At 44.7% G+C, this 12,210-nt stretch overlaps 1 protein-coding gene across 3 annotated transcripts in view; it reads left to right on the top strand.

Moving 5' to 3' along the window:
- The window catches only part of LOC115145210 (vesicle-fusing ATPase-like), a 39,757-nt gene that overhangs the window by 16,132 nt on the left and 11,415 nt on the right, over positions 1-12,210 (top strand). For 2 of the 3 annotated variants that reach the window (XM_029686588.2, XM_029686589.2), the window contains exons 2-11: positions 259-276; positions 2,452-2,537; positions 3,014-3,113; positions 3,294-3,333; positions 3,576-3,742; positions 3,975-4,082; positions 4,388-4,463; positions 10,755-10,910; positions 11,161-11,360; positions 11,708-11,873. In XM_029686588.2, coding sequence (XP_029542448.1) covers positions 259-276; positions 2,452-2,537; positions 3,014-3,113; positions 3,294-3,333; positions 3,576-3,742; positions 3,975-4,082; positions 4,388-4,463; positions 10,755-10,910; positions 11,161-11,360; positions 11,708-11,873 — 1,117 coding nt within the window. The remainder of the gene's footprint in view (positions 1-258; positions 277-2,451; positions 2,538-3,013; positions 3,114-3,293; positions 3,334-3,575; positions 3,743-3,974; positions 4,083-4,387; positions 4,464-10,754; positions 10,911-11,160; positions 11,361-11,707; positions 11,874-12,210) is intronic. The other variant, XM_029686590.2, reaches the window with a different exon arrangement.

Here is a 12,210-nt window from a genome sequence, read left to right as displayed (position 1 = left end):
CAAAATGTGCCCATGTTTTGGTGTAGTTCAGGACTAGAACAAAACTAAAGTGAGTGAAATGATAAGAATGACCCCAACTCTGCCCCGTTCTGCATGCGCTTGCCACTTGCCACTGTCAAGGTGGTATTCCTTCGATTGTGAATCAATGCACCCGATGCTGCTTCAGCTCTCTGACAGACAGTGGTCCTGGCTGTCTCAATTCTCTGTCTTATGTCCTCCTCTTCCCCTCCCTCTTTGCTTGCGTACGTTGGCCCCCAGGTCGTAATATTTTTCAAGGTATGTATGTAAGTCATTTCCTCATGTATGAACTCCCACGCCACCCGCTATACGTCTAATAGCTTAATTGGACAGTCAGTCGGCTTTATTGAAAGTAGCTTTATCCGCCTCGTCAACTCCCAAAGTCTTACGGAGGCTTCCCCCCTGCTGCCACTGCCGCTGCTCTCACCCCTGGTAGTGACTGTCTCAGGAGAAACTATATACATATGATACATATTTCATCTGCCATTGCAAATCCATTGACTGAGTTGCAATGCAGAGAGGGAATATATTTGCTTGAGTTCACAAACAATGAATTATCATCCATTAATCCTCCACTGCAGTTTCACTAAGAATGTTTAGACCTACTCTTGGACCTGGGTCATACAGAAAAGCTTTAGCCTATTTACTTTTCTTCTGGCTGAGCGGGCGCTGGCGGTATGGTAGATGAAGGGGTAGACTAGACTGCATGTGATGATTTTAGAAATGGGGCAGGGCAGTGTGCCAGCACTGCAGTGCAATACGCACCTCTCTATTACTTGCCACAACCCAAGCATTCCCCTTGCTCCCAAACATTACGACTCCCAACACCCGCTGCCCTTGCTCTTCACTCTCCGCCCCGCAGCCGCCACCGCTCAAATGTCAGACAAGCAAGCGTACATGGCAAGCCTGTGTCTATGAGTGAGCAAAATCAGAGATGACTATGGCATGCATTCTTCACAGGGTACGTTCACAACAACGTATATGATCTAACTGAAATCTAACTGAAATTAATGGCGATTCGTCTCCTCCTTATGGCCCTCAAGACCCAGACTAAGACCACACCTTATGACACCCAGAGGAAGATACAACCTATACAGACCCAGACCAAACCAGTTGTTATTTTAGTCCCACTTGGCTCTGACATTAGAGAAGTAAGGCAGCGAGTGTTGGACTTGTGTGTTATTTCACTCATACATGGCCATATAACTGACAAGATGGTATTCAAAGATGCATCTTGACAACATGAGATAGGGTTAGGGTTAATCTACAAAGACCATGGTGTCATCATAGACCATCAGCCCAGACCCAGACCTCTGACACTGGCCCAGACCAAGACTGTTTTTAAATGGTCTAGACTAGTCTTGAGATGACGAACCCAAGATCAACTCTCTATCTCCCCTGATTTGTCTTATTAAAAGCTGGAATGAATATTGCATCATCATCCAGATCTTTCTGTCTTGGTCTGAAAAGTGTATTTGTCGTCATGACAATTGGAACAACATGCTCTTGCTTTTTCTCATCTTTTCTCTTTTACTAACAGTGTTTATAGGTTTGTCCTGTGTACCAAAGGGAAGGCTAAGTACTGCATAGTTTCCTTGGTACATTATGACAGTTCACAGGCAGTCTGAAAGCCATGCTCTTGGCAGCAAACAAGCTGACGAGATTCAGTGCCCTGAAAATCTCTTCATCTTTTCACTCTGTAACCTTTTCACTCAGTGAATTGTGTGAACAGAGCTATGTAAGAGAATGCCAATGTGGTAAATCCGTGCAATAACCTGACATAAGAATGTAGAAACTTCTCAACAAGAATTGTGTTCAGATAAGTTACCACAACTGAGAAAAAGTGTTCTTTTGTTATTTTGCATTTATATTTTGTGTTTTGAATTTGTCTTTGGTTTCATTGTATTTTGTATGTCATTCATTCATTCATAGTCTTGTAACGAATGGAATAGATCCAAACAAACTAACTAACTAGCTAGCTAGCTGTATCTGCTGTCTTTTGCTGCTCTCTTGCATTGTCTGTTTCAAGGCTGGTTTATATCTATATTTGACTATCTTGTGATGTTGGACAAACATTGATGTTGCCTATGAGTTGAAATATGTTGAATTTGCAGAGAAACTAAACATGATCAATGTTCCACCCATAGAAATTATGTGACATATCTACAGTATACTGTTGCATTGCTACAAAGTTGAATAGTTTGTTATATACCGTCACACCATAGTGTGAACTACCAGAATTTAACTGGATGTTTCTTAATGATTTTTGATGACTTCCAAGAGGCCATCATGGGTGTGTAATCTAAGTTCCATGATGATGCTACTAAATGTAAAATGAGTTTTCCTTTGGAAAATGGAAAGGAAATGCTGCGTCACCACTCAACTACTAGAGTAATATCTCCCCTTCAACTTCTCTCTCTCTCTCTCCTGCAGACGATGCAAGCGGCACGATGCCCGACAGATGACCTATCGTTGACAAACTGTGCTGTGGTGAGCGAGAAAGATCTGCAGTCTGGACAGTGAGTAATCATCCTATACAGCATAGCCCTCTGTAGTCTGGAAAATCACACTACATCAGTGTTCCCCAACTGGCAGTTTTCTGAGCTTTTTTAAATATATTTTTTCACTGTTGGACATAAAATACTGTAAAAACACCTGGAAAATTGGGAAATCTGCTCCCAAGTATTCCAACACATAATAATAGTCAAACATACAAATTGTTATGTTCCGGGCCCCCCAACGATCCGCTCAAGAAAAAATTCAGACCACGGCTGAATCTAGTCATATAATTAGTGCACAGTTTTTGCTGTGATGTAATGTCTTTTTCTGATTTCATACTACAAACTATACTCTAATAATCATTCCAAAAAATCATTAGCAGAATAGCTGTAATGTAAAAAAAAGCAGTTGTAAATATGATATTCTATTGAGGTAATTTTGTTGCCTGTATATATGGAACAGATGTCCATGAGTCTCTCTAACCCTCTCTCTACAGACATGTGACTGTGAAGACTACGCCAACTCACAAGTTTGTGTTCACCACAAAAACCCACCATGCCATAGTCCCTGGCACTATCGCTTTCAGTCTGCCACAGGTTAAAAAAACACACTGAATATTATATTGAATTGTCAATGTATTGTACAGTAGACCCATTTATAATCTTAATGAATTTCTGCAAAGCTAAAATTCTAATATTTTAAGCATACATGCCCCTCTTCTCTCTGCTCCCTGCAATTATTGGCTTACTTATCTCTCTTCTTTCTTTCTGTCTCAGAGGAAATGGGCCGGTCTGTCCATTGGACAGGAGGTGGAAGGTAATTCACTCAATTTCTTTGAGTCTGAGGAAAAGAAAACTATGACCATAGCGCAAAGATATTGCCTCATTTGCACTGCACCCTGCACAGTCCCTAATATACTGTACCTTCACATCTTGACCACAGCCCATAGCTCACCTTAACATACAGTACCTATTTAATTTTTGACAGTACAGTATTTCTGAGAGTAGAAATTATACGATACTAGAAACATATCTGACATGAGTCCTCTTCCCTCATAGTGGCCAACTACAACTTTGACAAGTCCCAGCAGTGCATCGGTGCCATGACTATAGAGATTGACTTCCTCCAGAAGAAGAGCACGGACACCAGCCCCTATGACTCAGACAAGATGGCCAGCGAGTTCATCCAGCAGTTCAACAACCAGGGCTTCTCTGTCACCCAGCAGGTCAGTCAGAACAACAAACACTACAGCCAGTCACAACTCTTCCCACATTTCCTGCACTCTTCCCTTCCCTGGAGTTACAAGGGAAAAGACTGATGGCTTACATCAATCAAATGATTTTAGATGTGGGTAGGAGTGCACACTTGGGAGAATTGGAATGCAACCTAACACAGCCTTCCTCTCTCCTCTCATCCTCTCTCTTCTCATCCTCCTACTCATCCCTTCCTCCTTACAGATGGTGTTTAGTTTCTGCGACAAGCTCTTTGGGCTGGTGATCAAAGACATTGAGGCCATGGACGCCAGCATCCTCAAGGGGGAGCCAGCATCAGGCAAGAAGCAGAAGGTACCCAGAGTTACCATTGACCTACTGCTGTAACAACTCAACCCTTCATGATATGGGCTCGTCGGAATTACCCCCCCTTCCTTTAAGTAATTAATGATTAGAAATGACTGGACAGGTGAACGCCAAGTGGTGGCGCCCATGCTTTCACCTTCCCCTTCATTTCGAATGTGGTCTCTATTTGACGAGAGAACATGCTGCAAGAGTGCTAGTCGAAGTCCAAAGGGAACTCTGCAGATTTGTACGTGTTTATTTGGAACAGTTATTTGTAATAACCAGTAGTTGGTAATAATTCCTGTTTCCCTTAGATTGACATTGGCCTGCTGGTGGGGAACAGCCAGGTGGTTTTCGAGAAAGCGGAGAGCTCCTCCCTCACATTAGTTGGTAAGTTGCAGAGGAGTCCATACAGAATACAGGTAGATTATGTAGGAGCTACAGTACAAGTCAAATGTTTGGATACACCTATTCATTCAAGGCTTTTTCATAATTTTTAAACTCTTTTCTACATTGTAGAATAATAGTGAAGACATCAAAACTATGAAATAATACATCTGGAATCATGTCGTAACCAAAAAAGTGCAAAACAAATCTAAATATATTTTATGTTTGAGATTCTTCAATGTAGCCACCCTTTGCCTTGATGGCAAAGTCCAAATTTGAGATTTTTGGTTCCCACTGTTGTGTCTTTGTGAGACGCAGAGTAGGTGAACGGATGATCTCCACATGTGTGGTTCCCACCGTGAAGCACGGAGGAGGAGGTGTGGTGTGGTGTGGGGGTACTTTGCTGGTGACACTGTCTGTGATTTATTTAGAATTCAAGGCACACTTAACCAGCATGGCTAACACAGCATTCTGCAGCGATACGCCATCCCATCTGGTTTGCGTTTAGAGGGACAATAATTTGTTTTTCAACAGGACAATGATCCAACACACCTCCAGGCTGTGTAAGGGATATTTGACCAAGAAAGAGAGTGATGGAGTGCTGCATCAGATGACCTGGCCTCCACAATCACCTGACCTCAACCCAATTGAGATGGTTTGTAATGAGTTGGACAGCAGAGTGAAGGAAAAATCCAACAAGTGTTCAGCATATGGGGGAACACCTTCAAGACTGTTAGAAAATCATTCCAGGTGAAGCTGGTTGAGAGAATGTCAAGAGTGTGCAAAGCTGTCAGCAAGGCAAAAGGTGGATAATTTGAAGAATCTAAAATATTAAATATATTTTTTAACACTTTTTTTGCGAACTACATGATTTCATGTATTATTAGATTTGATGTCTTCACTATTATTATACAATGTTGAAAATAGTAAAAAAAACTCTTGAATGAGTAGGTGTGTCTAAACTTTTGACTGGTACTGTATATCTAACTATTACATAAGATGGCACCACAACAGGCACATCTTTCTGCACCGTTCAAATTCAAACAAACAGTGCACTCAGAAAGTATTCAGACCCCTTCCCCTTTTCCACATTTTGTCACTTTACAGCCTTATTCTAAAATGGATAAAATAATGTTTTCCCTTGGCGATCCACAAACAAAGTACCCCATAATGACAAAACAAAAACTGTTTTTTAGAAAATGTTTACATTTATTAGAAATAAAAAACAGAAATACCTTATTTACATGAGTATTCAGACCCTTTGCTATGAGACTTGAAATTGAACTCAGGTGCATAATGTTTCCATTGATTATCCTTGAGATGTTTCTGAAACTCGATTGGAGTCCACCTGTGGTAAATTCAATTGATTAGCCATGATTTGGAAAGGCACACACCTGTCTATATAAGGCCTGACAGTTGACAGTGCATGTCAGAGCAAAAACCAAGCCATGAGGTCGAAGGAATTGTCCGTAAAGCTCAGAGACGGGATTGTGTCGAGGCACAAATCTGGAGAAGGGTACCAACACATTTCTGCAGCATTGAAGGTCCCCAAGAGCAAAGTGGCCTCTGTCATTCTTAAATGGAAGAAGTTTGAAACCACCAAGACTCTTCCTAGAGCTGGCCTCCCAGCCAAACTGAGCAATCGGGGGAGAAGGGCCTTGGTCAGGGAGGTGACCAAGAACCTGATGGTCATTCGGACAGAGCTCCAGAGTTGCTCTGTGGCGATGGGAGTACATTCCAGAAGAACAACTATCTCTGCAGCACGCCTTTATGGTAGAGTGGCCAGACAGAAGCCACTCCTCAGTAAAAGGAACATGACAGCCGGCTTGGAGTTTGCCAAAAGGCACCCAAAGGACTCTCAGGCCATGAGAAACAAGATTCTCTGGTCTGATGAAACCAATATTGAACTCTTTGGCCTGAATGCCAAGCACCACATCTGGAGGAAACCTGGCACCATCCCTACAGTGAAGCGTGGTGGTGGCAGTATCATGCTGTGGGGATGTTTTTCAGCGGCAGGGACTGGGAGACTAATAAGGATCGAGGGAAAGATTAACGTAGCAAAATACAGAAATCCTTGATGAAAACCTGATTGATGAGAGAGTGCTCAGGGCCTCAGACTGGGGAGAAGGTTCACCTTCCAACAGGACAACGACCCAAAGCACACAGCCAAGAAAATGCAGGAGTGGCTTCGGGTCAAGTCTCTGTGAGGCCCAGCCAGAGCCCGGACTTGAACCCATCAAACATCTCTGGAGAGACCTGAAAATAGCTGTGCAGCGACGCTCCCCATCAAACCTGACAGAGCTTGAGAGAATCTGCAGAGAAGAATGGGAGAAACTCCCCAAATACAGATGTGCCAAGCTTGTAGCGTCATACTCAAGACCACTCGAGGCTGTAATCGCTGCCAAAGGTGCTTCAACAAAGTACTGAGTAAATGGTCTGAAAATGTTATATTTAAGTTTTTTTCTATCCACAAAACTTTGGATAGAATGAAGTATTTGTGCAAAATTGAAAGCGCGAACCACCGCATTTATCTATGGCAAGGTGACTTGGAACATGGACGTGTACAAACAGACCAACTACTACCTCCGTAAAGCAATCAAAGAGGTAAAATGATAGTACAGGTACAAAGTGGCGTCGCAATTCAACGGCTCAGACACGAGACAAATGTGTCAGGGACTCCAGACAATCACAGATTATGAAGGGAAAGCCATCCAGCTCGCGAACACCGAAACCTGACTCCCGGATGAGATAAACACCTTCTTCGCCCATTTAGAGGAAAACAACATTGAGCTGCCGATGCGGGCACCTCTGTACCCAAGAAAGCGAACGTAACTGAACTAAATGACTTTGAGAGGCTAGTTAAGGACCATATCACCGCCACCTTACCCAACACCTTAGAGTCACTATAATTCTCATCGCCGCAACAGATCCACGGACAACACAATCACCATTGCACTGCACACTGCCCTATCCCACCTGGACAAGAGAAATACCTATGTAAGAATGTTGTTCATCAACTGCAACTCAGCCTTCAACACCATAGTGCCCTCAAACCTCATCACTAAGCTCAGGGCCATGGTTCTCCCTGTGCAACTGGGTCCTGGACTTCCTGAAGGGGTCGACCCCAAGTAGTGAAGGTAGGAACCAACACCTCTACCATGCTTATCCTCAACACGGGGTCCCCACAGGCGTGCATGCTCAGCCCCTCCTGTACTCCTTGTTCATCCATTACTGCCTGGCCACGCACGTCTCCAACTCATCAAGTTTCATGATGACACAACATTGGTAGGCCTGATTACCAACAACGATGAGACAGCCTACAGGGAGGAGGTGAGCGCCCTCAACATCAAGAAAATGAAGGAGCTGATTGTGGATTACAGAAGAGAGCACGGCCCCATCCACACCGTCGGGGATAGGGTAAAAAGCTTTAATTTTCTCTGCGTGCTCATCACTGAAACCTGAATAGGTACATTCACACAGACATCGTGGTGATGAAGGTGCAACAGTGTCTCTTCAACCTCAGGATGCTGAAGAAATTAAGCTTTTCCCTTACGATTTTCTGCAGATGCACCATTGAGAGCATCCTGTCAGGCAGTATCACCGTCTAGAAGGGCAATTGCACTGTCCAGAGGGTGGTGTGGTCCGCCCAACGCATCGCCCCGGGGCACACTGCCTGCGTTCCAGGACGTTTACAGCACCCGGTGTCACAAGAAGGCCAGCCACCCTAGCCACGGCCTGTTCACCCCGCTACCATCTAGAAGGCGGAGACAGTACAGGTGATACGCTCGCTATCCTCAAACTCCCTGTAATAAATCGACCAAGGCGCAGCGTGCATGTAGTTCCAAATTTTTTTATGAAAGTGAAACCGAAACAACCAAACAACCAAAAAACAAACAGGTAAACAGCAAAGAACGTGACACAACCGAGGTGCACACAAACACACACGGAAAAATAATTATCCACAAAACACAGGTGGGAAAAGGCTACCTAAGTATGGTTCTCAATCAGAGACAATGACAGACAGCTGTCCCTGATTGAGAACCATACTCGGCCAAAACAAAGAAATACAAAAACATAGAAAAAAGAACATCGAATGCCCACCCAAATAACACCCTGACCAAACCAAAATAGAGAATAAAAAGCCTCTCTATGGCCAGGGTGTGACAGTACCCCCCCAAAGGTGCGGACTCCGGCTGCAAAACCTGACTCTAAAGGGGAGGGTCCGGGTGGGCCTTCTTTACGGCGGCGGCTCGGGTGCGGGACGTGGACCCCGTCTTGGCCCACTTAGGTGGTGCCTCTGGAGCGGGCCCCGGACTGAAGACTCTGGCAGCTCCGGACAGACGGGCGGCTCTGGCAGCTCCAGACAGACTGGCGGCTCTGGCAGCTCCGGACAGGAGGGCGGCCCTGGCAGCTTCGGCCAGGAGGGAGACTTGGGTTCTGGGAGCAGGCACAGGACTCACCAGGCTGGGGAGACATACAGGCATCCTCTTCCTTGGCCGAAGCACCAGAGACACAGGGCCGTGGAGGCGCACTAGCGGTCTCGACCGCATAGCTGCCCCCCCCGTTCTGACTGGATGCCAACTTCCACCCGGCAAATGCGGGATGCTGGCACCGAGCACACCGGCCTGTGAATAATCGGCCGAGACACAATGCGCATCACCCCATAGCACGGGGCCTGACCTGTCACCTGCTCGCCCCAGTAAGCATGGGGAGTGGGCTCAGGTCTCCAACCTGACTCCGCCACACTCCCCGTGTGCTCCCCCAAAAAACATTTTGGGGGTTGCCTCTCAGGCTTCAGTGACCGGGTCTTGCCCTCTACCATTCTTTCCTCCCCGGTCCAAATCCTCCTCCAAGTTGGCGCACGCTGCTTAGTCTTCTTGTGGTGGGTAATTCTGTAACGGCCGTTGGTGGAAGAAGGTGAGGACCAAAGTGTAGCGTGGTACGTGTTCGTCATTTATTAAATAGAACTGAACACTAAATACAAAGTAACAAAAAGAACAAGCGAAACAGCTCCGTCAGGTGCAAAACACAAAACAGAAAGCAACTACCCACAAAACCCATGTGGGCAAGAGCTATCTAAGTATGGTTCTCAATCAGAGACAACAACAGACAGCTGTCCCTGATTGAGAACCATACACGGCCAAAAACAAAGAAATACAAAAACATTTAAAAAAATAACATAGAATGCCCACCCTAGTCACACCCTGGCCTAACCAAAATAGAGAATAAAAAGCCTCTCTATGGCCAGGGAGTGACAACAGGTACATCAAATCTGGGACTGAGAGACTGAGAAACAACTCCTATCTCTAGGCCATCAGACTGTTTAACAGTCACCAATAGCCTTAGTCACTGTTCTAGTCAACTACCACCCGGTATTCTACTCTACACCTTAGAGACTGCTGCCTTATATACACATACAGTAGATAGTCATTGGACACTGGTCACTTTAATAATGTTTACATACTGTTTTACCCACTTTATATGTATATACTGTATTGTAGTCATGTCTCATCCTATATAACTACTGCTGTACACACTCTTTCTATTCAGATATATACACTACCGTTCAAAAGTTTGAGGTCACTTAGAAATGTCCTTGTTTTTGAAATAAAAGCACATTTTTTGGTCCATTGAAATAACATCAAATTGATCAGAAATACAGTGTAGACATTGTTAATGTTGTAAATGACTATTGTAGCTGGTAGGTGATTTCTACATGGGCGTAGAGGCCCATTATCAGCAACAATCACTCCTGTGTTCCAATGGCACATTGTGTTAGCTACTCCAAGATTATAATTTTAAAAGACTAGTTGATCATTAGAAAACCCTTTTGCAATTATGTTAGCAAAGCTGAAAACTGTTGTTCTGATTAAGAAGGAATAAATATTGGCCTTCTATAGACTAGTTGAGTATCTGGAGTCCCTGCCGCTGACATTGCTCGTTCTGATATTTCTTAATTTCTTAATTTTTTGGGATAATGTGTTGTTGATTGATTTTTTTCATTGTCATTGCTAGGTATTACTGCACTGTTGGAACTATAAACACAAGCATTTACCTGCACCTGTTATAATGTCTGCAAATCTGTCTACGCGAGCAATAAACTTTGATTCGATTTTTTATTTGATTTGTCAAAATACATTTTGAGACCAAATTGACCAAGATTGATCAAATCCTGCAACCATGGGAAAATAACCATTCTTTATCCATTGTTACAGTTTTCATTGTGATGTCTATTTGAGTATGTTTTTAATGCATTTTAAATAACGTTGTATTCAATTCCTCTTTGCCCACTAGGCAAGGCCAAGACCAAAGAACAGCGCCAGTCCATCATCAACCCGGACTGGAACTTTGAGCGCATGGGCATTGGTGGTCTGGACAAAGAGTTCTCTGACATCTTCCGCCGAGCCTTCGCCTCTCGTGTCTTCCCTCCTGACATCGTGGAACAGATGGGTAAGGCTCCCCACTCAGTCTTAGTTAGATCATGCAGTACTACCTACAGTGCGGGCACAAAAAAGTAAGGTCGAGCCGCGGTATTGGCAGAACAAATGTATGTGCAACATGGCGTCTCTCAGTGCCTCCTAGTGATAATTTGTCACAAACTAAATTGTCTGTGTACACAACTGGAGCATGCTGTGCTTTCAAAAATTCAGAGATTGTCTATCGACCAACGTTTCTCAGTCATTGTTCCATTGCGCCCCAGGTTGTAAGCACGTGAAGGGAATCCTTCTCTTCGGGCCTCCTGGTTGTGGTAAGACTCTGATGGCCAGGCAGATTGGCAAGATGCTCAACTCCCGTGAACCCAAGATCGTCAACGGCCCTGAGATCCTCAACAAGTTTGTGGGAGAGTCTGAGGCCAACATCCGCAAGCTCTTCGCAGATGCAGAAGAGGAGCAGAAGAGGGTGAGTGGCCAGTTATTAATCAAACTAAAATATCCATCCACGGCCTCCTGAGTGGTGCAGCGTTCTAAGGCACTGCATTGCAGTGTTTGAGGCGTCACTACAGCCCGGGGTTCGATAGCCGGCTATGGCCCGGGAGACCCATGAGGGCGACACACAATTGACCCAGTGTCGTCTGGGTTATGGGAGGGTTTGGCCGGCCAGGATGGCTTTGTCCCATCGCGCTCTAGCGAATCCTTGTCCATCCACAATGAGAAAATCACAAACAAATGTTATACGTCCATGCATGACTGACTGTCTCTTTCTCGTCATCCACTCTGCCTACTCTCCCCTCTCTTCTGTCATCCTAGCTGGGTGCTAACAGTGGTCTGCACATAATCATCTTTGATGAGCTGGATGCCATCTGTAAGCAGAGAGGTACTGGGCAGGGCAGTACAGGAGTCCACGACACGGTGGTCAACCAGCTGCTGTCCAAGATAGATGGAGTAGAGCAGCTCAACAACATCCTGGTCATAGGTAGGTGTCACGTTCACTGTCTTCCAACTTCCTGTCATAGATGAGCCAAGGCGCAGCATGCATGTAATTCCACATCTTTTAATAAAGTGAAACTTTCACAAAAAAAAACTGGTAAACAGAAACCGACTGTGACGCAACCGAGGCGCACAGAGAAAATAAATAATTACCCACAATATTAAGTGGGGAAAAAGGCTGCCTAAGTATGATGACAGCTGCCTCTGATTGGGAACCACACTCGGCCAAAAACAAAGAAATAGAAAACATAGAATGCCCACCCAAATCACACCGGGCGTGACAGTAGGTAGTAGTACACTCTTCTGTAACATACTGGTCATAG

This window comes from Oncorhynchus nerka, linkage group LG17 (genome assembly GCF_034236695.1).
Source record: "Oncorhynchus nerka isolate Pitt River linkage group LG17, Oner_Uvic_2.0, whole genome shotgun sequence".
In the NCBI taxonomy this organism is placed as follows: Eukaryota; Metazoa; Chordata; class Actinopteri; order Salmoniformes; family Salmonidae; genus Oncorhynchus; species Oncorhynchus nerka.
This window is presented reverse-complemented; position numbering and strand designations above follow the sequence as displayed.